The sequence below is a fragment of the Acromyrmex echinatior genome, chromosome 8 (assembly GCF_024713525.1).
Source record: "Acromyrmex echinatior isolate Ae372 chromosome 8, ASM2471352v2, whole genome shotgun sequence".
Lineage (NCBI taxonomy): Eukaryota > Metazoa > Arthropoda > Insecta > Hymenoptera > Formicidae > Acromyrmex > Acromyrmex echinatior.
The window spans coordinates 7823781-7851727 of NC_141859.1; the positions used below are offsets into that span (position 1 = coordinate 7823781).

Sequence of the window (27947 nt, forward strand, 5' to 3'; positions counted from 1 at the left end):
TTCAAATCCATGTCAATATCCGAATCATTCATTAATAATAAGTTGATTATACGGCGATGTACGAGGTGTTTTATTTTAAATGCTGTAGAGCTATTTCGGAAATTAAAAAAAAATACAAAAATAAGAAAATATAAAAAAAATAGTTGTAGTTTAAAGAGGAACACATAATGAAAAATTAATTTTTCTAAAAAAAATCAATTTTTTAAGATGATTCATGAAAATTAACGTTACTTAAAAAAAATAAAACTAAGATTTTTTTTACATAATATGATTTTGTTACTTCAATGTTGTGTCCAAGACTTGTAATTCTAGGCACTGACTTTTGACAATTTTTTAATAATTTTATCATTATTTATTTCTCTTTTTAAATCGTACAAGCTTTTTTTAAACATGTTTTACAAAATTGTTTTGTTTTAATATTTTGATTTATTTTCTAATCTTGGACACTTTGTATATGAGATTAAAATAATTATTAAGTTATACGTATTTATTACACTAAAAAATTTCAAATTATCTTATGCTGTTGCTGCAAATAGAATTATTTTTGAAAATTTATTTCTTATTCAAATCATGTAAACAATAAATTTTATAAATTTATTCCTAAAGTCTATTTTTTGTTCTTCGATTTTTAACATAATCCGGAAATCAGTAATAGTAATGCGATTAACAATTAATTTCTTATCTAAATAAAGTTGTCATATTGAATTTGATATAAATCGTGATTTATATACATTATTTTAAAATTAGTTTTTAAAAATTAGAATATAGAATATATAATAATTAAATTGAACTATTGAAGTATCTTTTTATTTCAGCACTTAAACATCATAATACAATGCGGTTGTTAATTACACGTTAATATTTAGTAGAAATGTGCATTCTCGTTAAGGAAAAGAGTCCCTTTTTTCCACGAAACGTTTCGCGGCACGGTCGAGACCGACATCCTTTAATTCATAAGTCTCCAGCCGACTTTTGTATTCTAGTTCAACGGACCGGCGATTCTTTTCCCGCCGTCTACCTTTCCACGAGCATTCGCCTTCGGATTATTCCCCCTCGGTTTCCGGTCCGTCCATATCAATTATAATTTTTCATGGCGCGGCCGTTCCGTTGGAGAAATAAAACGTCGCGCGGGATCATCCGGGTGGCCATTCCGTTATTATATTATTCCAACAGTTTAATGCTCTTTCATTCGCTCCGTGTTCTGTATAACGAAGTTTCGCAGATAATTGCCCCTGGTTTGTTGCATACTATTCGCACCCGGGGTAGTCGATCAAGTAATTTATAGTAATTTAGCGAGGCGGGCTTGTGTATTGAGTCATGCTACAAACCACGATGAATTATAGCGTTATGGAAATTACTTATAAGCAAGGCTCGATAAAGTAACTAATACGATTTATTTAAAATAAAAAATAAAAAATAAGTTTCAAAAACTTATTTAAAATATTAAATAAGAAATAGATCGGAAGAAGTTATTAAAAATAATAAATATTAAATAACGTTTTAATTTTTTCTTTATTTAAAATATATATTTTAAAAATTTATTTGAAATAAGACCAAACCCTGCTTATAAATCACGAAGTTGCAACAATTAGAAAGCAACCTAGATTTGCGAAAAATCGCGACGTAAGTAATGAATCTATATAAACTTAGATAATACAACTGATTCATTTAAACTCGTATATAAAAGTATGTATTCTTTCTTAAATTACTTTAAGAATTTAGCTTAATATGCTAGGAATAAATAAGAAAAGAATTTATATGCAATGCATATTTGTGTGTGTGTGTGTGTGTGTGTGTGTATACACGTATATTATCTTTAATAAAAGATAGTATTTAATTTGCATAAAGATCAAAGTATAATTATCATATATAATATATTTATTCTTATACAAAATTTAAAAAATATAAGAAACTAGAAAAAAATTACCTTTTAAATCTGAAAAAAAGTTCAAGACATAAAAATGAAATCTTTCTCAAGAATTTTTTTTTTAGAACAAAAATAAGACGAAACGGAAATTCATTTCGTAAATTGGGAATCAAAACAGAATTCTTTTTGGGTTATCTGTTATTTGAAAAATCAACGTTTCAATGACTAAACTAATAAAAAGATATGATCAGTTCTATATTATTATTAAATTAGTAGTATTATAATTAGTAGTATTATTAATAAAGTAGTATTATAAATTAGTAGTATTATAAAAGTAATTAATACCTATCAATATAAAACTTTATTTTTTCAACGATTGAAAAATCTATTCATATATACATAAATCTGATGAATCTGCATCTATAATCTAAAAAAGAATATTTGAATGAAATTTAATTGATTTACTAATACATCATATTAATTGTACCACTAATTAAATTTTTAATAGAATACATTTTTAAAATTCAATTATCAGTTTCTCACAATCATAAAAAATATATTACATATTTAAGTCATATCTATATTACATATATATAATACAATGTTTCTAAAAATTCAAAAATGTAGATACTACAATGTCTCATTCAAAATGATGAAAAGATGAGAAAATATGTATAATTTTTACTGTTCCTATAAAAATTAAAATAAATGATTTCTTCGTAATAATTTGTAATTAAATTTATATGATTTTATTACTAATTTTAATAGAAAATATTTAATTTTTTCTTTTTGGTTTGCTATTTTTTTTTACTGTTATTGACAAATATCTAATTACAAACATACATTATTGATTTTTCAATCTCTGGATATATTCAGTTATTGAGATATTTACTTTCCAGATCAATACAGAAAGTGTATCATTACCCATTAAACGCTTTTTTTATTATCGTCGTTTTTGCGACGTATACTTCAAGTATCAATGTGTTATACACACAACATGTTGTACGACAATCGACTAAGTTAATTAAGATAGGTCTATGTAACGTTGTTGCATCGCTGCGCGCCCTTTACATTACACTATGCGGAGAATCGAGGCAGACATTATTGACATTAAATAAATCGACGAAGCATTCTTAACATTTTTCCGCCACGCCACTGTTTGAGCTTCGCGCTGCACGCTCTTCCCGAGTGTAACATTCGATTACGCGATCGGCGCACTTTCTTTGTGGGGCGAGTTCTCGCGAATGACGGGGAAGAATTAGGAAGGAAAAAAAAAAGCGAAAAGTTGCTTCCGGCGTTCTTTAAAGTAATCATCTCCCTCAGCCGACAAAATGCGCGAGCTCGCCTCCGGGGCACCAAACATCGCATGCATGTCATCCCAGAAATTATAACGTGAACGGGTATCCGCGGGAATAAATGTTTGCGCACTGAAATAGCAATTCCATTATCCCGTGCCTTTGAAGGTAGAGGATGCAACGGACGTTACGGGGACGCCAGCGAATGTTACCACGAGAATACGGCAGGAATAAACGCCGACTGTCCGGCCGCGAGCGTAACGTGCACAGCGTTCGCAAAAGGCGCGCAAGAAGTTACACAAGCACGCAAATCGGCAAAATGCAACCACCTCTCCCTTGCCATGTCGCGTGAATAGCCCTCGTCCGGACTTTTCAACCGTGAAATCAGATTTTTCTTTGTGGACCCGTTTGGGCATACCGGCTTCTCTTTTTATTTTGTAAACTGCTCGCTCGATTTTCATGAAACTTGGTCTGCAGGATAATTTGATAGTGTTTTATTTAAATATTCGAGGTCAAAAATAAAAAAAGTTTTAAATAATGGATTTAATATATGACAGGTAGAATTTTTTAAAATGTTTTAATGTTGGAATGTTTGCTATAAAATTTGATTAGAATTTTCAATTGTGGAATAACATTAAATTTTGCGTTATTTGAAGGATTCATTGATGCTATGCAGTTAATGTTGATACTCAAATTGACTTTCAAACTCTGATTATGAGCTTTGTGATAGTTACAGATTTTTCTTCAATAGAGGACTACTAAAACCGAGTTTCATTTCGTATAGCATAAATCTCTCAAGGATGTCCCTATATCTTCTAAACATCCAAAGAATATCTCTCGGATAAAGTTTGAGATGACATTACTTTTTTAAATTTAAATTTAAAAATTTTGAGACCAGAATAAAATTCAGTAACCCCAAAAACCCTTGGAAAACAAAGTCTTTTACATTTCTTTGTTAAAAAGCTCTCGTCTTCAAAAGATCAACGGTCCAATTAGCTGGATATACGTGTGATAATGATTGGCTGGGAAGTTCACTAGCGGATCGTGGATTTGTTCATGGACGGATTTGCTTGGACAATTGCAATTTTAACGATCTGTCTTTTCTCTGCTTCAAGCTTGAATAAATGTCGCACCGGAGATGTTATGCGCTACCATAGCAGCGCTCAGATATCAACCTTTTATAGGGCACTAGAGCATGATATTTTATTTATCACTCCACGTGGCTGATACACGGCTGAAGCTAGGATATCATCTAGAGGGCGAGTGATACTTTATCACTTAGGAAGTGTAAAAAGGAGAAGAACTTTCATCTGTGATAAAAATTATATGTTTCACATTCCTTCAATGTAAACGTTGTTGAAAGAGCGTTAAAAATTTACACGTAAATAAAAAATGCTTCTTTTCTTCTCACTAAGAGAGACGGAGAAGAAACAAAAGGAAGACGTATGGCGAGGTTCTATTAAGATAGCGAGTTTATTAGATAATCACATGTTTGTTATTCATATACCGTAATTTGCAATTATGTATTCTAATATTATTGGGCAAATATTGCAAACGAGAGGCTAAAGCCATGTCACACTACGCATAGGAGATTTAGGATCGCCAATTCATCCAATCAGATAATTTTAATTTTTAATCCATTCTGATTGAATTCTGGTTGAATTTTAATCTTTAATTCGCAATTCTCAATGTTCAATGCATATGCTCTTAAATCTATATCACAAAATATTTCTAAATTTGAGATACTAATTTCTAAATAAAAATGACGTTTCGAATTACACATTAATGAGAGATACTTTTTCTACAATGTAGGTATTTTTCGAGATATATTAGTTACATCAGCTATGAAATACACGAGGTAATAATAAACATACCTATGACGATTTGATTAAATTTGTAATTTTTTCAAATATAAGATTTCTCTTGTGTACGCTTTGACGTTACAAATATATCGCCAACATTTCGACTATTCTTAATCAAACGTAAAAACTTAAGTATTCATAAAATTTTATCATAAAATATTAGATTCGATACGATCATATAAGTAAAGCACCAATATTAGAAGTCTGAGTTTATGAGTGATCGTAATTTTTTTTCGCAATAAAGAATTCCTAATTTGAACTCCTATATTTGATAGTTATTACTTATGTCTCTTGTAATGTATAATAATTTATGTAAAATTTTTATTTCAACGTATATTTTTAAGGCCCAACAAAGGAACAGAAGATAAATAAATAATTGTCTGTTTGATCATTCAAAAAAACGAATCCCTGACAAAAAAACAATCTAATGCATCAGAAATGAGAATGTCATTATCTAGGAATTGGGATATTCCCTACTTCTCGATAGCTCATAGTAATATATCATAGAGCTTACTGATATGAATAAACAACTAACAATAAGTAAGAAATTCGATCTCAGCTAGATCTTAGTGCTTACTAATATTTCGATATAAATTTATATGCATATTCAGTTCTATAAAATGTACGCCGATTTAATTTTTTTGTTTTGAAATGCAATCTTAAATTGGAGACTGAGATAGCAACATTATAAATTAACAAGCAATTTAATGATGCTAATAAACATTTTTAAAAACTGTTAAATAATTTATTGCAAAAAATATTTTCTTAGCCAAGGGCTTTAGTATAATTTAATTTCATCTTCAAAATTTTTTAAAGTTATTATCAGTTTTTACATTTAGAAAAATGTCAATTATATTAAAAGAAATAAATGATAAAACGTATTCACGAAGTAGAAAAAGACGAGAGCATGCTAATGGCTGATACATCTCGTTAATCTGAAAGATACTCGAGAATGAAAGGACCACGGAGATTCATTAGCGAATCGTCTCTCAGCCGTCCGTCGACCTTTAATCCCACATTCGACCACGTCGATTACTCAGTTAATTATCTCAGATGACGCTGCTTCAAAGTCAGCGAGGTGATGGAAAGTACGAAGAGGAGTGGAAGGGAGAGAGGGGGGGGGGAAGAGAGGAGATTCGGAACACGTGTGTCTAGTACGGTCGACTCTCGGATGCAGATATCAAGCAGGGCGCCTGTAAATCTGCCAGAGACCGGTGTGAAACGCTGGATGGTTGGATTAGGAGAGGAGGTAGAGGTTGAGGACTGGTCGACCACCTAGTCGGAAGCACCGCCATGAACTATTGCATTTGATATCCACACCGATGAATGGAAACGTTGAGCGCGCCCTGTCCAGTGTGGCGCCGCCATCTCTGACCACGATGAACGTGAATGCAGGTATAATGCCCCGTCGTGCTTCCGCCGACTATGATAACCAAGTATTTACGGCCGCGAGACCATCGCGCGAGTTTCTGTAATTTACGGAGACCCCGAGAACCCGGCCCGCGTCGGCGACTATGTGTCACACTCTATGCTTTCCTCACGCGACTTTTCCGGATGAAACGATGATGACGCGAGGTAGCACCCTATGCGCTAACATTTTCGGACCCTTATTCTAAACAACGCTCCCTTGCACTTTAAAAGTAACACAACCCAAAAAAATTAAATTTCTCAAAAGTAGGAAGAAACTATTTTTCAATTTGACAAAAATTTTTTGTAAATTTTAATTCTGAAAAACTATCTTGAGTTTGACGATTTTTTAAAAATTCCCTTTTTTTAATTGTTATGATTTTGATAACTTTTTATGAAGATGAATTAATTTCACAGACTTCTAAGTATATATCATAATCACTATAACATATACTACACACTTAATATGTATCATGTGAATGGTGGATGTAGAAATTAGTAGCCTTAAGGGGTGGCGACTGCTTGGCAACAAACATAGCGGCGAAGTGATCAGTCTAGTTATAAAAGTTTGTAATTAGTGTATTTTTTATGATTGATAGAGTAATGTTTACTTAATCCTATTGTTCCTATTGTTAAGAAGTAGTTTTACATTTAATATAACTTTAAATTTATAAATTGATAAATTAGGAATAAGAGTGATAGATTAGGATCTATGTATATTCATCGAAATCTTTCGAGATAAGTTCTTTCTGTTCTGCCGTTAATTCGATTCAATGTGGAAAATTCTGTATCCGTGACTGTTTTAAATTTCATTAAAGCCTCGAAGTCACTCATTATTTCAAAATTCGAATCTATGTTACGCTATTGTTATCATTTCACACATTTTTTATTCAACAGAATAAGATTCCCTACCAGAGCTGTGTTTAGATTTCCTCAGATGTCATTTTATATTTGTTATTCACCGAATGTTAAACAAGTTTCCTTAGACAAGAGATCCCGATGTCTGATTGAGTTGAAATTTAGGATTACTATTTTTTTTTTTTGTAAATTGGAATCATTCTGTGGGGTGCTGTGGAAAGAATTAAAAAAAGATTTTTTTATTTATACTAACATAGCGCGAATAGAATATCTCATAATCTCATTCTCTTCCTAAATCTATGATTCTGTGCTATCTGAATTCAGATAAAAAATGAACAAAGTAAAGTATTGGATCGAATTCGCTGATCCCACTTTTTCTGACACGTTCTGAAAATCCGCAATACAGAATCGTTACAGAACCGTTAATTTATTCATTGATAATAACTCGAAAATTACGTTTTTTAGGGTTGTCACTTTTAAAGAGAATGACCATTCTCTTTTAAAATTAAATTCTCTCTCAAAACTTAAAAAAAAAAATGAATTTTATCAGTGCAATTTTTCTTTCTAATTAATGATCTATCATTGTATCTTTTGTCATTTGTATAAAATAGTTTTTAGATTACATTCTCTCTTTTAACGCACATGAAATGTATACCCAGAGAAAAGATTGCTTCGATTTAAAAAAAATTTTCTTTGCTGTATGGTTAAAGAAAAAATTTTATTTAAACATTATTTCTTTAAATCAAATAAAATTTATTTGATTTAAAAAAATTATGTTCAAATCCAAGAAATGACGTTCAAATCATGATTTCTTGGATTTGAACATAATTTCTTTAAATCAAATAAATTTTATTTGATTTAAAAAAATAATAATATTTAAATGAAAGAAATTTTTTCACAAATCAAAGGAATTTTTCCTTTAACCGTACAGCAAAGAAAATTTCTTTAAATTGAAGCAACCTTTTTTCTGGGTGTACCGTTTATCTCATCTAACAGCGCTAATAATGTTGGGTATATCCAATACAACCACATTCCCGGAGAAACCCTTTGAATGTTCATACACAGATCGTACACATCGCTGCATCTGGAATAAACTTGTTTTGCGCGATGGCTTTTCCGACTTTTCCGACATCCGCAACGTGTCTTAGGAAGCATTCGGCTCAATTTCTACTTCTCAATTTCCGGCTTCCTCCAAGTTGCTTCCTCCAAAATCGCGGCCTGTTCGCTCGCCATTCCTCAAACGACGGACCCCGAAGTTTTTGATAGACCCGCTCGGACTGGGACGTAAGTAGAGATTTCGACAAACTTCATTCGAATGAACTCGAGATCGCAATCTTACGGTCATCGGCAATCGTCGGGGATCAGACGGGAAAGTCGAGACTAGACTAGACTAGACTCGTAAGATTAATTTTCAGAGAGTCGTACCGGCGAATACGCGATGGTCATGACGACAGCAACGACAGTTTGGAAAATCACGTGTACGAGTTTTATGACTTTACACGAGAAGTCCATCTTGGATCATATATTTTTTACACTCGCGGCAGTTGAGCCACGTGGCAAAAAATTCCGTGGTTTGCGCGTCTTAAATCACTGCCAGCACAGCCGTTATCTTTGATTTAGTCGGCTGTGCACGTTTTCATAAACTCTTGAACGAGATATGAATTATGAACAAATTTTTGTTACATCCTTTATGTTTCTATAGCCCGGTTTTTCACTTTCTAGTTAATTTGTGATTAGACTTAACTTAATAATAATATAAAAATTGTAATTTTCTAACTATGATGATTAATCACTTAAACTGATGGTTTTACGATAAAAAATTTAAAGTTATTACTACAAAACTGTCAATTTAATTATTAATCACAATTAGAACAATATGAAGCGACATATGAATAAATCAAATTTTAAACTTATATTCAGTCGAAGCGGGTCTTAGTGCTTAAATATATATTTCTTGTGTGAATTTATATATATTCTGATTCTGCATATCGCTCGCCGAAATATTTTCCGGACATAAAACGCATTCATGAACAAAACCAGAATAGTAATATCACTTATTAAATCGTACAAGCAATTTAATAATTTTTTTATGTTAAAAATATCTTTTAGAATAGATATTAATTGTCATATGTTAATAAAATTTAAAAACTACAAATAAATTGTGAAAGATATTACCTCGACCTAATAAATTATACGTAGTTTTTAAATTTCATCAACATATAACAATTAATTCTTGTAAAAGATACTTATTAGCATAAAAAGATATTTTTGTACAATAAAACAGACTTTTCAATAAACATCAACTAACAGTAACATAACATTAATGTTATAATCAACAATATAATTGTTACATATACATACGTATCATATTATATTTATATTATTAAATGTGAAATTTTAACATAATGTTACTGTTGGTGTTTATTGGTTTTTTTTTTAAATTTGAAAGTATAGCAAGTTCTTTTCTCAGATCTTGTATAAATGCACCGAATAAATTTCATTATGTGTGTAGCAGTTTCATTATGAAATTACAAAATAGATCGCTTACTTTGAAGAAAGCTTAGTCTATATATTTCGGTTGCCAAGGAAATCAGAATAAAAGTTGAGTTCCTCACGTACATTGTACATGTTAATTATTATGTAGAGTAGAGCGGGGCTAGCTGAACTAAGGGGCAAGTTGGGAAATGCAAATATCTAAGTAACTAAAGTACATATAGACACACCTGTACTTGCATAAGATAGCAAGACAAAGACGGAGATTATTGCTGAATATAATAATCTGTGTCCAACTGTCAACAACTGAACAACGTGCGCTTTTCTGTTTTCGTGCATCAAAAATTAAATTATTAGGTGAGTGTATTCTTTTTGTTCTACATGGTAATTGAAACAGTTAATAAAAACCAGATGTATTTTTCTTTTTATGTAAATTATTATATTTTTTAACTTTAACACGTAAATTGCTGTCTTTTTACGATTTTTCAATTATAAAAAGATATTTCAGTTGACACCGATATGGGATTTGTTCGGCTAGTATCATAACTAAAACATTATAAATTCAGAAGCTTAAATAAAATCTGTCTTTATTGATATTTTTTATTCTATAAATGATTAAAGATATATATTTTTTAAATTTTTATTATAAAAAGTAATGTCTAAAAAACTTTAATTTTATTGAATTAAAGAGAATGTATTACAAATTATAAAGATTTGATTAACACACATAATCTTTTCTCTTTTTATAAATAATATACCTTATTTATTAAAGTTATGTATTATTAAATACCCAAAGAGTAAATTGAGCTATGAAGATAATCGTCTGCCTCTTTATAGGCAATATTTTTTTCTTAGTTATAAAATATATTAAGGACTTATAAAAATTTAATTATTGGTCCAGATAAACGTTTTAAAGCAACTCTCATTCTATAATCATAATTATGCGAAAATTTATAATAATTTGAATAAAAAAATGTCACAACTAACCCCGTTCTCTATCCTATCTCTTCTTATATAGTTGAAAAGGAAACTTCAAATTTATTTCGCAATATAAAAAGTAATTAATAAGGAAAACAAAGCAGATATTTCAATTAAAAATGACGTTCTGATAAATATTTCAATAATAAAAAAGTATACATGGTACAAAGTTTTTATTGATATTTTTGTATTCAGTGAATGAAAACAATTAAGAATGATCTTAATTTGGTTTATTAAAAAAATTGTTTATTTGTAACATTATCAGAAAGCTGCCTGCTAAATCGCCGAATACTAGTTATTTTAGTTACTGTTTAGTTTACTGTTGTTACAGAAAACACCGAATTGCAAACCTTTCTTCGGCAATTTTTTTCAGTTAATTTTTTTGCGCCAGCGTCAGTAAAAATTTTAAAATTTCTGAGTACTTGCATGCTGTAATGTAAAGCAGGTATTAATGAAACAAGTTTTAGAAATTTTTCCATCTCGTGTGATAAGAGTGGGCTTAATGGAAATTTTCAGATCGCACAGGACAAAGGGTTCCGAGCCACGGCAATCGTCTGGCAACGATCTGTCGTAAATTCGCGTCTTCACGCGAATGTCGCGAGATACTGTACGTACATACATATGTACGCGCACGAATCCGCAATGCTGCGTTCAAACGAAATGAAGCCGCAGTAATTCCGAAATTCGGGCTTCTTGCTCTCTCGCGGAATATTAACTAAGCCCGCGTGCAAACAGTTGCCTCAGTACGATCCGCGGTTCAATATAATTCCGCGTGGAATTGAATTCCAATACGCCACTTTCCCATCCCGCTGTTATGAGGATGACATTTTCTTTTTTCTTCATTTTTTCCACCGGGTCTTACCGCGAGCGCGGATAATCGGCCCGAACGACGGAAATGCATTCTACGACGATGCACTTTGGGAGATCGGGATTTCATCACTGTTACCAGACGTTCCGCATCGTTCCCGGAGCTGCGGCTGCATTGAAATAAAGTTAGCGAAACGTTAACCACACCGTCAAGCCACTGTGGTCCTCCTCCTCGTTGGATGTTGAAGTGCTCCCCGTAACCCTCCGCCTCACTTTTACTCTGAGTAAAATCTTCTCCAGATACGGCTCTTCTATAGAAGTCTACGACGCAAAGTTATTTCAATCTCGGCGGTAACTTCGTTAAGGATCAAACAAACACACCGTATTAACACGTGATTTGTAAATATGATTTTTCAATTCATGAAACACATGTGATATGAGCGTTTTGCATAACATTATGATCTTACTCTTACTATGACTTTACACTTCCCTTTCTAGCTAATTAAATATCTATCAGCGTTTCATAGTTCATATCTGTTGCACGGTTTATTACGTTCCTCACTCCAATATTTCTATGCATTAATTATAATTGTATCACAATCTAATACTCCAATATAATACTTCTGAAGCATCTCCATGAAAATTAATACATTTTAGTTTAAATTCTAACTCAAATTTATTTTTATAATAGATACTGTTAATCAGCTTTTTTGTCCTATTTATCGCACAGCAACATTTCAACGTGTCTTCTTATACACTACAGAAAAAAACGTTTTAATACTCTCCTATCCTTTACATACTCTCTGTCTTATCTTTCTTTTTTCGATTGAAGCTGTTGTGCATTATAATCAAATATTTATCCATATATGATTTATATGTAACTTGATGTATACCTGTGTAACTTATTTTTATATATAACTGAAAAAATATTATATATACTATTTTGCTATTATACTTGTTTTGTTTACATGTAACTATTATATCTGCATGTTTGATAATTCATATGAATTCCATGCCAACTCGATCATCACTCTACATAAAATTATAGAAAATCTATAAGAGAAAATAAGAAGCAATAACAGTAACTATAATAATGGTAATAATTTTATTAAGCAGTTAACAACAATATAGAGAATGATGTATGTATACAATAATAAAATTAACTATATCGATTGCAATAGGCGACTGCAAGCTGAGGATTTATTGCCTTTTATGTAAATATACATAATAGAGACATAAATTTAAATAAATAATTGCCAATATAATTATTCAATCTATTTAATGTATATAAATAATGCGCCTTTCTCTAGTATTCTGTATTACATTGGTAATTGTTTATTTAAATTTCTCTATTGTTCAAATAAAGAATTAAATTAGCTCTTTAGTCTCGTCTGTTGCGTGTAACTGGTATTCTCAGTTAAATTATTGTAGATACGTCACTCTACATTGTTGTTAACTTAATAAAGTTGTTATTATTATTATTACGTGTTTCTTATTTTCGTACAGTTATTTTTGTACAGTTTCATTTCCGTTAAAAGTTTACAAATTTTATTTAAACAGTAGAATAATTATCGAAAGCACGAACCACTGTATCGCGTCGAGTTTAGCCTTATTCTCATGACTAATATTGCGTCACTTTAAAAATATATCTAAGTCTCGCATAAAATTCTCGAAAGAAAACCGAATGATGACACATATGGAAACTGATAGTTCTAAAGAACAAGCTAACAGCCGACGAAACCATGTCTAGTTGGCGCAAGGATTTAACACGCGAAATATAGTAATCTGGCATAATGGAGATATTAAGGTAATTAAGGTCTCCAAAGTAGTCGACAAGTGTTGTAGCATTAGGTAATGTCCCTTGAGAAGCCCTTTTCGAAATGTCAGTACTAAATGTCATACGTGTGCAATTCTGGCAGATTGCTTGTCTATACGTTGGCGGTTCGATATTAGTTCCCCTTATTATCAAAACTCTCTTTGTTCCGCTTACGCGCAAAGGGATAAAGTTCAAACTTAATTGCGCCGCTAATGCGCGATCTAAATGCATGCGTGACGAGGGCACCGAGATACTTCCTTTTCCCTTGCCCTGCAAAGCTTGTGGCATATTTTTAACTTAGGTCGGAAGCTCCTCTCTTTTTTCCTCTTGGCAGGTAGAAAAGAGACACCTTTGCGAACTTTAATTAATATTGCCATTATTACGATACGCCTTTGCATTTTTCTCTCGGAGTGCAATTTTAACTCGACGACGCAATTTAATGGACGTAAATGTCACGAGCACAATTATTATTCGCAATTATTTAAATGGGACATACCGTAAATTAATAATATTTCCTACTAGACAAAACATAGCGTCGACTCAACTTTTCGGTAAACCTTTAGCTCTCAGTTAATACGCAAAAGGTCGAGAGGATTAAACCTAATCGTCCTGTTAATGCACGATCTAAATGGATATTTGTCCCGCGGGTATCCGAAAGAAGACCACAACAATGCGGGGAACGGGGCAAACAACATTGGATTCCCTGTGTTCCAAATCTCTGTAGCAATTATGCAGCAAATTGTGCCGCGCCTGTAGCAACCATTAGCCACGGCAGAGATTAGACACGTTTACGTTTTTGCTAAAAGAGCTTAATTAATCGAAATGTAAGCAAAGGCGAAGGCACTTTATGTACGTGAAAGGTACCTTTGGTAAAAATGTGCGTAATGATCATTATATACATATATATATATATATTGTATATAACGTATACCTGTTAATGCGCGATGAACGTTACCTCAATTTTGAGTATCCCACAATTTGCATTAAACCATATTCGTCTGATGATATTCAAATTTAGTTAATTCTACTGACTGATTAATTGCGCGCGCGCAGTACAAACGTGATGCGTATATATTACGGGAGATCGCACTCAACTCCGATATTCATTTCTGACGTGGAACAAACCGAGGGATCGGAAGTAATGTCCATTTCCACCAATGTACATTAACTTCAATTTATAACAGGGGCATATGGATTTTGGAAATAATTTAAAAACAGTTTATTTTCTGAAAAAACTTTTTAACACGCACTTGTATTTAATTAGATTAGCAATAAATTTTATTAGTAATATTTTATTTGGGTTTCAAATAGTTTTATACCATAGAGATTAGAATATATAATTGAACTTAAAAAAATTTTTAAAGAAAAAACTAATAACACGTACACAAAATTTTATACGTTCCAAGGATTCATGTTTCTTTAAAGTAACAAAAAATATGTGTTATTGTGAATTAATCTCAGTGTAACTTATTTTTTGTACTTATTTTCTAATTGTAAGCATTACAGTATAAAATAAAATAGAGTAAATTAAATTGAGATCGCAGTTGAGTTGCATTGGTAGAAATTTAAAAATGGATGTAAATAAATTTAGAGATAGTTGAGCGCGATCACTTCACGTCGATTCTTTAATTTCGTGACACTGACATCGTCTATTGATATCACGTTTGCAAAAATCGCAGACGTCTTCAAAAATTGCAGACACGATTCTTCAATTAACTAATTATCATCTGTCTTTACGTAACGGTTATGCACCGCGAAAGAATCATTGGAGCCTGATCGTTTCAGTAATCTGCGTTCCAAATATCGATCTCACGAGCGCCGCAATTTACATTTTCTTTGCTTCGTCCTCCTCTTCCTCCGGTTAAATTACACTACAATGCCGGGTCTGTCAAATAGCGAAATAATTCTGCAAATGTTCCTTTATCATTGTCATTGAATTTACCCTCATGAAATATTTCGCGAATGCGAATCTTATGAATCTTCAGAGGATGCTCTAGATTCCAGCGACGTTATTCCTTTGTGCCCTTTTACACTCATTATACAACATGCCATAGACTAAAGGCAAGGCTAACTGCCACGTTAATTCTCTATCTAAATGCATATTTACTTCATGAATATCGGTCTAATATCGACTGCGAGCGGCAGTCGCAAAATCTCTCGATTTCGCGAACGAAATAGCCATAAATAGTACAGGCGCTCTGGCCGTCTTCAACCATCAAACATTCATAATGGACGATTCAAATTCACGTTCTTGCATCTTATGCTTTAATCTTACATTATACTCGCGTGGCTTTTTTTAAACGTAATTATACTCGTGGAATGTTTTTTGATACCCCAACATTGTACCTTAATTTTCATTGTTTATCTTTGATGATTTACAACTAAATAAAGACTGATAATATTCGATAAAAATAAATAATATAATAAAGATTAATAATATTAAATAAAAATAAATGCAATTTTTTTTTAAATTGTGAAACAATTTGCTCTAATTGAATAATATATAAACTACGTTCATACATTTAACAAATTTATAAGGCGGGAACATTCCACGCAAGTAATAAAGAGTTAATATCGACGAAACAAGGTTAAAATCGTTTATTCTTTTATGTACATTTTTCATTATAAAATTCGTCCGCTGTAAAATTCAGACTATGACGTCGATAACATTATTTCGCCGAGACAGAGTGAAAAATTGTATGTTCCCCTCCATTAATCGCGTTTGCTTTCTAATTAGCGAGATCGATTATACGTTTACAAGGTTGCCAAGAGTTACGAGCTTGTGCCCTGTCACGGTTGAGAACAGCCAAGGGTCCGAAGGGGTTCGTCTCGTAAAACTTTTAACTTCATCAGCTATCCATTTAAGCAATGTAGTTAGTACATTTTACAAATTAATGCAATTTTTCATGCATCAAACGTTGATTTTCTTTATCTTTATAAAACTGGATTGTCAGACAGAACAGTAAAAATAAATGTCAACGGAATATTTCATAACTTTTCATGTAACAACTGTAATACGGATAAAACTTATAAAATATTAACCCTCCATTTTGGTCTTTTTTAATACAAGCGAAATTTTATTCTCCAATTTCTTCCTCATTTTTTGCTTAAATTTCAATTTTTATTAAATAAATATTTTAACAATTGAGTTAAAAAAAAAGTATTTAATAATGTACTACAAATGTTGAATGTAGTAACCTTGATTTTTTTTCACATTTATTGGAAGTTTAAAATTGGTAAATCAAATTTGGACTTGACAAAAAGAAGTCCAAATTGCAGACGAAGAGAGTAAAAAGATAATTACAAACGGAGAGAGATTAACAGGAAAGGAGATTATACGTGCGCGACACGTTTACGGTAATATCATATTTTTCACGGCAAAAGTACGTGAAGATAAGTGCCTTTGTTTACCGCTGTTTTTCGTCGATTTCCGATTGCGATTGGACAGTTGGAAACAAATAGAATCGGAGCTCAGCCAAGTACACTGGTACATTCGGACAGTTACAGAGTTAATAGTTTGTGGATTTAATCCGGCGAATCCAGTCACCATTATATAATAGCACGGTAGATCGTTCCGGAGAAATGGTTGAATCGAGTGAGAGAGTCTCGGATTAGCGGATGCATCAGTGCTTACAGAGGACCATGATTAATCCAGCCCTATGGCCCGAAAGCCGATGAGTCGGGGGCGGCCTGCAGGCAGACGAGGCGAAACGCGGAGACGGCGGTGTTTGCGAATTCAGATTGATCCGCGACTGCCAGATGCAACTCCTCTCAGCGACGTGTAAATTCGCTTCCCCGTCGTCGGAATATAAATCGTCGGTGAAATGAGTCGGCGGGAAATACGGCGAAGAAATACAACGATCGCGATTCTAAGCGCCAATTAGAGCCGTACGTCGTTTTATTGGAAGAAGATCGGAACATGTCGACGAAGAATCGATTGCTGAATATTGATTACTAAACGTTATTGTAATGAAGTACTCATTGTCTGTCGTTAAAGAATAAAACGATCAATGAGAAATGAGAAATATCATATCTTATACTCGGATGTACATCTCGATTCATTTCACATTATTCTAAGGTTTCAATTCGATACGACAAAACGCATCATTAAATTCACTGACAGTAAATGTACAGTTATTATTAATAAATCACGTTACATTGTCATACTTAGCTATGACAAGCGTAATTAATTATTATCTAATTATTTTAATAAAATTACCCTGTGCCGCGCGACATGAATCCGCCTGCCACGTTTTCGAACGTATGACGTTTCGGCTTATAATTAGAACTGAATTACAGATGGCGATTGAGAGGAAACGATCGTAGGAACCAAAGTAGTAATCGGCTATACGACTTTAAGTCCAGTCGCATTAATTAACGAGTCACGGTTATTCAAGTTAAGGAGCCGAATGTACCAGCCAAAACTTTGCAATTAAAATTCAAGCGGAGCTGATAGCTCTCGGTCGCAACTGTAATCTCGCAAAGACTATGCTCAATCACCCGGTCAACCCATTATTATATCCTGAGGCCATAACTTAGTCCTGCTTTCATGAACACCTATTCATTATATTATAGCGTTGCTATACTGAATGCCCCAGTTCTGTCGCGTTACCTGTCGAATGTATGGGTCGACCGAAAAGATGTAATTGTTTCAAAAGCAAGACAATAATAGTGCGAGTTTCTGTTCGAATTAAATGTTCGAATGTTCAGCGAAATAGATTCCAAGAGACAAAATAGATTAAATAAACAATTTGATTCTTTCGCTAAAAACAGAATTCATTCCTTTATTACGAGAACAGATCATAGCGCGTCCGAATCAGCTACACGATTCGAAATCGTTATTGCATGTTTAATATTTTTATCATTTATCGATGACTCTAAAGTAAGCAGTGATTCGAGATATCTGTTCATTCGAGATCAATGATAGGGAACATTTGAAATTCGGTACGCCTGATGCGATTGACGCGGAAAGCTCGGCGCTCGGTGAGGATATCGCATCACCTGGAGAAGTAAAAGGGTTAATGTCTACGGCGCATATTACATGCCGGAATCCGGGAGTGGCAAGCCTGGAGAGGCATCGTTATCTTCGCATCGTGACGATTCAAGCCTCCCGGCATAGCTGCGGCTGTTATCCGTCATCTTAATGCATAGCCGGAACACCGAGCGACGCACTGCCGGCTTATAAACGGCGCGATTATTCCGCCCTGTCCCACCCCATCGGACTCACCCCTATCTCTCCCCTATGGCCAACACCACGTCGTCCCACCACGTAAGCAATGTCGGGCCGTGGACGGGGTCCGCATGGTCTCTATAAATGCATCGATTTGAATTTCATGTCGGGCGAGCTGGCGCGGGATGAATAGTTTTCAATACCTTTCCTCTTGTCGATCCTTTCCGCGATTCCAGTTCCGTTCATCGCGTATAAATCTTCCCTCGATCTCGCAGATGCTGCTATTCTTTGTAGAATTCTATATCGTAGTAACCATGTTTCTGCGATCACTGTACGAAGCGAAGAGTTGCACCCTAACTTATTTAATCCGTAGCAAGAATACATATTTTTTGTGACGGTAAAGAAATATACGGATCCTTGGGACCCAAAAAAATGTATTGCTATTAGTTTTTTAAAGTTTTAAAATTTTCAACTACGTATTAAAAAATTGCAACACTTAAACTTACTAGCATAAATGTAATACGATAATTAGCTTAAATGAATAAAACAAAATAGTGATAAAAAATAAGATTGTAAAGCATAAAATTATTCCAAATCATTATGCTACTTAAAAAAAATTAGGAAAATATTCTATTGATATGTTCCAATTTTGAATTAAAGATATACGTATATTCGAAGTAACGATTGATCATTGAGGAAAGTTCTTATCTACGTGATACTATTTGTCGACTAATTGTAAGAATAATGACTATTATTACACCGAGCTATTTTATGATATAATCTACAATTAGAGGCCACAAATAACCTGCATCATCCCTTAATTAAGCGATCCTCAATTAATTCTCGATGATGGCATGTAATTCAAACGGTACGGAAGCCACAGTGTGAACGACAGATAGATACGTTCAATTGTAATTCAGGAGCATCATACATGAAACAATTAATAATAATATTTCTAATTGATCAGAAGAATAGAATATTTGCAAACGATGCTATTTAACAAAAATGTTTTGCGTGTAACGATAGAATCCTCGTGTGCAACAATAATCTACAATTAGATTAAAATACATTGCGTTAAATGCCAGATATTATTATCAAAGTGAACTCAATATTTATCTGTACGTAACAATTATCATGCCTTTAATGCGAGGGATATTAAATATTAATAATTATATATATATATATGCTCAGGACACCACAAATGATTATAATGATACCATGGACGTTGTCGCGCAAGTTATAATGCGCTATAATATTTATTATAAAATTAAACATAAAGAGAGAGAGAAAGAGAAAAAGCTTGGGCCTCGAATATTAAGCTTGTGGTTTTCATATCTACAGCTTACATGCTATGATCTTAACGAGCTCTTTAAATTGCGTAATTAAATTGTCATATTCATAAATTTTGAATATTTATTTTATATTTACATCTTAATGTACAAAACATAAATAAATTTCGTACGTATAATTCATTTATGTTTTCACATATGTATCTATATATACATATATAAAATATAAATAAATTATATATATATATTTATATAATTAATTACGCAATTTATATAAATCTTTTTACAGATGAAAAGTGCAGTGAAAATATAATAATAATAATAAAGAATAACCTAATGTGCCGAGTGCTTTTAACAGGACTTTGTCAAAAGCATTCCTTCGTCAACATTTTTCAGCAATTACAATTCATTGTGCAGCGCATAACACAAGTAGCATTTAATGTGAACAAAGTAGTCAGCATTTTCATTACAGTTCACAAAGCTAATGCCCTATTGTTTGAGATGCCTTTTTGTTTACACTGCAATGACGCCTTTTTCTTCGCGATTTTCTTATTGGCCACGTTTTCCTACTGTCTCGAATGCCAAACAAATATATGCTCGGAGAAATTTTTCCATACACAAAGCTTATTTATATCCTAACTTCGTGAACATACCAACCAGAAAACGGATAAAAATGTAACCTTTTATTCTAATGAGAGTTTATGCACCAACTTGGCGTGACAGTTACAGCAAATTTGTGAGAAGTTTATGCTGGTGCACATTCGTTGAGAATATGTTAAATCTGCATGATTACTTTAATGCTTATTTGACAAACAGATTTTATATTAACGCAAAATCAGTTCACGATTACGAAGCAAAGGTAGATAGTCGTCATTGTAATATAGAACTTTTGCATTAGAATTTATTCAAATAATGTAACAAAGATTAAAATAATATATTATTAACGATTCGAGTATTTACAGGTTTATTAAATATTAATTTAACGCTGATGAGCAATCGATTCTCGAGACGGAAACTTTATCAAATTCCTCTTTGAAACGCTATTCTTACTTCACGCGGTTTTCATTCCCTAATTAGTACTTCGTGAAAGCCATTACCTACATAACATTGTCGCTATACTCATTTTAGCTGACGCCAGCTGAACCGGAATTGCGAGTAAAGACTGAATAAAATCATTCCAGCTTGTACCCGATGAGTATTCATTTTTATACCTCTCCGTGTAATTTTACTAATTAATTAACTAATTGCTTCTCCTGGGTGGGAGGATTCTTCAGGCCATCTAAAGTGCGGCTGTATGTAAAGAGCTTCAGAGAGAGATAGAAATTCATTTAATTTTTTTCGTGGTTTGCTAACGAGGTCAATGGGTTAAACAACTCAACCTTTTGTATAGCGTTCCGGATTCTCTTTTGTTCGAGAATATTTCTACGAGTAATTTTAATTTATAATACATATCGTTTCTTTTATGCGTAATGTAAAATCTACTAGTACCAATGCGCACGCGTTGTGTAAAAATTAATAGCATAGCATCGAATGCATAGCTACCGATATTGAATTATTTTAACTTTGGATACGTACATTTATAATCAAATGTAACAAAAATTTATAATTCTTTTATTAATAATTGGCGGAATATCGCAAACGTAAATATTGCAGACAATATGTAAAACTGATAGAAATATATTATTTTAACGGCATATTTCCATCATCTCGAAGTTTTGTTCAATCACTATTCGTTAATATCGATAATATATTTTCGCATTAATATTATAAAATTGCCGCGTCACTTAAAGTAATTTAATATCATTTAGATACTTCTTATCATAAGGAGAGAGGGAAGGGCATTCGCAGTACTGTGAAATGGTGGCCGCGTAGAATTTCGCAGCCAGTTCGTAACTACTTATTCATGAATTATTCTTATAAGTATGCTGTAAAAACACATTTTATGATCCTACAAAGTGCAACTTGAGGTATAAGAATATATTAATAAACGATTGCATATGATAAACGGATTATATTTGATTCACAGTTTAAGATATTAAACAATAATACCGTAATAAAAAAAGCATTAGAATTTTTAATTTTTAGTTATTCGCAGTATCTCAATTTCTTAAATTAATTTATCGAGATCTTCATGACGAGAATATATTGATTCATTTATAAGAAAAAAAACTATATCAAGATACGATTGATTTTTTCATATTAATGACTGCATGAAAGTAAGTCTAAATTTATTAAAGAAAGCTAAAATTATTAAAGAAAGCTTTAAATATGTACCCGTATTACTTTAATATTAATTAAAAGGTATAGAAAAGAAAAAAAAATTTTTGGAATTTATTAAATACAAAGGCAGATTTAATTAACACAATAATGATGTATCACACTTCTGAAATTGAAAGGATCGATCGGTAAAAGAATGCTTATACGCATCTATAAAAATTTGAATTACCTTATATCCGGCGAGATCTTGAACTACGCAGGAGAGAATAGCTTCTCTTCCCACCGGCGCGGTTACATTGGTTATTGGCTCCTTGAATTTAGGATCTGAAAGGGAAGATAAAATGCATTGGTTTAGAAAAGTATATATAACCTGTTTATTGACATGTTGTAATGAAAGAATTCTAAATATTGTGTGTGTTCTAGCTGTACATTTTTAATCTATATGTAAAACTTGGCGAAGGCAATTCTGTTTTAATTTATTCAATTCCAATTTAAAATAAATGTAAGATATAAGTGAAAATAAATCAAATTTATTCTATCAATTTATGTTAATTTATTCTTTCGCGATTTTTATTTAGATTTATCTAGATTTTTTCTTTTTAAAATGATTAAAATTGATTTTTAAAATCTATTTATTTACTAAAAGAGCTAAAAGAGAGTTAAATTAAATAAATTACTTGGCTTGATTATTAAGATCAAAATTAAATATATGTATCTATTGTCGTCATGTTTTATTAGATTAGTAGATTATGTAGATTAGATTATGTAGATTATATTAAAAAAGATAATTTTGTTATTTTTGTCGAGTAAGAGAAATACTTACTAAATGTGTCTTAAGTACTTATTATATTCGGAAAACATTTACTTTTAATTAAGTAACATTGTGTCACATTTAGTCTCATTTCATTTTAACGTTTTTCAACATTTACTATTTTATTGATACGTATAGATATAACGGATAGTCTAAATAAAGTTGCAGACTAATATCTTAGGCATTACTATATAAATATACACGATTTATACGGTAATTTTTTTATAATATACGAGTCTTTTAAATATATTGTAAGAGAAGTCCTTCTCAAAAGGTGACAGGTGAGCAATTTTGAATTTGGAAATGATATCCCATATAAAAAGAAAGCAATATAATCGAAATCTACGTTAAAAATCGTACAAAATCTTCGTACATTTTAATTGAAACATTTTCTTTCTAAAATTATATTATAGTATCAAAAATTATGGGTCATGAAATGTGTGTATATCTATATTGAAAAAGATAGTCAAAAAGATATTATACACAATTTGTGCAAAACGTCGTATCATTCAAATATCAAGCGTGAAGACGCTAATATCGCATGGGAGACACACGGAGAAATTATATCTAGTGATATAAAATATGATATAGGGCGGCAAAGAGCGCCGGAGAGAAAAATGGCATACTAGCACAGCGTGAAAGATAAATGCACGTTTGGATTGCCCGTTGCAGATTTATCCCAGCAATTTAATGCAATATTATTGGATGCACTCAATGTGGCGCGCAATACAATTGGTTTGTGTCGTATCTACCAATAAGAAGTGGATATTGCGACTCATAATATGAGTGTTGCGCGTAGAATGTGAGAAAGATGGACATTATGTTTGCAAAAACGAGACAATGAACGGAGGCTGGGCGTAGCCCGAGACGCAAGTTAGTCATAGGCAATTTGGTAATTTGGAACGTTAGCTACTGGCCTTCTATCAAACGTATGCATGGACATTGATTCAAGTGTTAGTGACCATTCGTAATGTCGAACGTAAGCATATAGAACGCGGTTATCTAGAACACAATCTGCGTGTACAATTTATAACAATGACCTACACAAATTTCAATTATGACTCTTGTAATCCGGACCACGTTATATCAATAAGAATTTTTGCAGCGCGATAACGCACGAAATTGAATTTGATGGTAAATTGTATAAAATATAAATTGATTTTTATTCGGATCGATAAGTTTTATTATATCATCGTTATTGAAGCGAAATAAATTGGTTAACTTGAATGTACACGTGTGTAATCGCGGGAAAAAAAATTAAATTAAATTTCTCCGCGCTAGTGTATCTTTACAAAACGTGAAATGTACACGTTAACGGTATACGGCGCAAAAAGAGCGATCAGCACAAATGTATGTATTCGATTAAAATAAATCTGGCAAAGTGTGCGTATCCTGATATGTGTGTATACTGATATAATCGCTCTTCCGGTAACAGAATTGTAAATAAAATACAAGCTCCTGCGCTGTCACAAAAGCGTCATCTGTTCCTCTATTGGCGATAACGCGCAAACGTCAGCATCGATCACCGGCCAAGGATATCCCTGGTCGCCAGTATCGCCGATACGAAATTATTCCGGTGACTGCATTACGATATTGTCCATCAAATCTCACCCGAGTCAACGCACATAGCACGTTCCAGCGAACGGCAAACGTGGCCTCTCCGAGCTATGAGAGAGCCATTAAAAGGTCAACATCCATCAAGAGCCAAAAATGCCCCATGGAGATTGTTTGCGAGGGCAGTGAAGCGATCAGGAGAGCGGGCGGGGCTGAAACCGGCGCGAACATAATCGTAGATGGCTCCGTAATGGGAGCATAAGGGAACCATAATTTCAGCAGAGAGCTTCCAATCCGTCGGTAGCCTGCTGGCCGCGGTGTGGCCCTCGCGGGAAATTTGGCCGATATCAGGGCCTTCGCTTCGGCGGGCATTGATGGATCGGACTTACCCGCAGAATGGCCGTCCCGGGTCCGAAGTGTTCCGGCGAGAACTATGAAGAGAGGACGAACGGATTCTTTTTTTCTAGCAAACAAGAAGCATGACATAGCGGAACGACTTCTGAATGACATACGACTCTCACCGTACTCTCTCTCATACTCTTTATTCGCGAGGGTGTGCGAATAAAGAGCGCGTATCCGCGAGCCTCGACTTTCATTCGAATTGAGCCTCTCGATCTATGTGAATTGTGGAAGAAAAGACCATGACGAAACGAGTATGCTTATGATGGATCAGCTTCTGAGTATGACGGAATATTGTCGTCTTCTTGTATTCCGATAACTCGCTGTTTAATCAAGAAGCTCTCATCTTCATAATTAAAAAATTTGTGTTAAATTTAACAATTTTATATTTCACGTGTTTAAAATTGTTTATCTAAATTATTGTGTTAATTTAACACAAGATGAACATGTTGAAAAGTAATATAAATATTATGTAAATAAATTAACATAAAGAAAGTAACACTGACACAATTTGTAAGCAAATGTATATAGAAGAATATTTTTTATAAAATTAATATTTATGATATGTTAAATTAACACATATTTTGTTCAATTAACTTAGAATTTACATTTTTAATTTTATTTTTATATTATTTGTTCATAATATTATACTTATTCGTAAAGTTATTTAACAACAAGAAATATTCAATATTAATTTAATACAAAATTTGTTTCACGCATATTTTAGGATTTGCAGTAATTCCCATTGAAGTATAAAAAGCTAATTGCTTTTTTGTTTTATCATATTTAATTCGTCGCGATCTGTTCTTTGGGTTTGCATTATAAAAGTCGCGCACTGTATTTACTACCTTCATCGTATTTGCATCGCAAATCTCAACGATAACGTTCAACGACTTGAAGTTAAATGCTACCGCCCCGCTGTAAATTTTACCAGAAACATTATCTACGGTACTGTCCGATTAACTTCGGGGCTGAAGACAAAAATGCGCCTTCGACATCGACGATTCTAAAGTAACGTGGGCACTGCACTTTTCGCGACCCTTTATACCCTCTGCTTCCCGCATATTGTCGCCCGGCATGGCATTTTAAGTTATAGCCGACGAAGCGTATGTAAGTAATCCAATAGTCGACCATTTCGAAAAAAGCAAGCAAGGAACGGTGAATACGCGAGAGTTCAGGCACGGAGGGCGGAGGGCGATAAAAAATATCACGAGCGTTCGCCGATGCACATCGTCACTAATGCACTTTATGGGACGAACGTCAAAACATCAACGTTCGGATTTCGAACACGAGAACCAGCTGCAATTAAAAACAAAAAAATTCCATTCACCCCGCGACATTTACGATTTGAAATAAGTTTTCATTTATGATCTCATTTATCTGTACAACCGCTCCGGCACAATTCGGGAAAATAGTATAACCGTGATATATCATTGCGAAAGAAATATGTTTTCGATACGCGGGTAATATAGAAATGATATACGACGAACATAAAAACTACGTATAATTAAAAATCAGAGACAAAGGTATAAATGATAAAGGTATAAAGGTAAAGGTTCGTTATATGAGCAAAATGATATTAATGTCCTTGTAATTAATCTCTTAATAATGTGATATTAGCACATTATATTAATAACATTCTATCCATAAGTAAACCGCAACCTTGTCTATCGTTGTTGCTCGTGAAAAGCCCGCATAGCTGAAAGCCAGTGAACCGCGTTAAAACACCTCCGCAACGTGGTATTTCTCACCTCGACGACCATATTCCTTCGATTTTCGTCGCTTCCGAGTGGATCGCTCGAAGCGAGGTCAAACGGAAGAATACACGAGAGGCGAAGGATCGTGATGGTTCTCCGCGGGGCGAAAAGAATTCAGGGCAACCGGAAGTGCTGAACTTCTCGCATGACACCGAAAGATTATTGTCGTGGACGCAGCTGGAAAGTCGATGCGTTTTTGACCATCGTGTAGTTATAACACCGCGAAATAATGAGAATTCAGCCCAACAAACTCGCTCACGCCTCTATTTATAGTTCTTCTCTAGCATTTATGGCAGCCGCTGGCAAATATGCGTCATGAAATCCCCGAAGCGCGAGATTCTTTATATACGCGTGTTTCCCGCCTCTTTTTCCACTTGTTTGTCGTGCTTCGGATTCTCGAAAGCTCGCCTCTTTTGCGACCTGCTCGTATTTTCACCCCTACTCGATCTCCTCACCCTGGTCGACCTCCGTTCTCATTATCCGACCCGTCGCGACTTATTCAAGTTGATTCGTGCTATCCTGCCACTTCCTGTATTCCGTGTGCATCATGCCCTTTGATTCTGGTTCGCTGTCCGTTATTCGAAAATACCATTGGCGTTGAGAATTGTTCGCTTTCATCTTTCTGCTCCTGTTTCTACCATTTACAAAATAATATTTACGTAGCGTTTCTCAATTCTTACCGCAAAATAACTAATCATTTACAATCTAATAATTTAAACTAAATAAAAGAAAGGAGAAATTGGATATCATATAAAATGGAATATCATATTTCGTTTCATTGAAATAACTCATTATCATATTCACGTGACATAATTTTTGATACAAGTTTGTTAGCTGTAGCTGATATTAATTATGCAACTGATATTAATTATGCTGAGATAAAAGTTTTTCGGGTATATGAACGAACATAATTTACAAAAACTGAAAAGATTATAGTTATGGAATAGCAAGATATGGAACACCACTAACTGCGGTATACGTAATATAACTTTACACATCAAATACACACACATATATGCATACATTTCGTTATTAAATTTAGTTCAATTATATCATTTGAAAACCACATTCAAGCTAAATTAAAGTTACAAAATTAATACACACTCTCTTCTCAAAATTACATAAGAATTCACTTGTAAAACTGTCTGCTACATGTAAAACTAAAATGCAGCTTTTACAATAACGTAGTATTATATAAATGTAATCAGTATTCATGTTATAATGTTTAAGCAACTGTAAAAAGTAATTTTGATAGTCGCCCACAGAATGTACAGCGCAAATTATACATATAAGTTATCATGATATTCCGTAATCTCTCTTTACCTATTCTATGATCTTCTCTTTTCCTTTATTATTGCGAATATAAA

General features: G+C 33.1%; 1 protein-coding gene across 1 annotated transcript in view; it reads right to left on the reverse strand.

Annotated features, from left to right (window-relative positions):
• LOC105142951 (limbic system-associated membrane protein) overlaps positions 1 to 27947 on the reverse strand; it is a 237547-nt gene that overhangs the window by 68771 nt on the left and 140829 nt on the right. The window contains exon 2 of the mRNA XM_011050881.2: positions 22289 to 22383. Within this exon, the coding sequence (XP_011049183.1) occupies positions 22289 to 22383 (95 nt within the window). The remainder of the gene's footprint in view (positions 1 to 22288; positions 22384 to 27947) is intronic.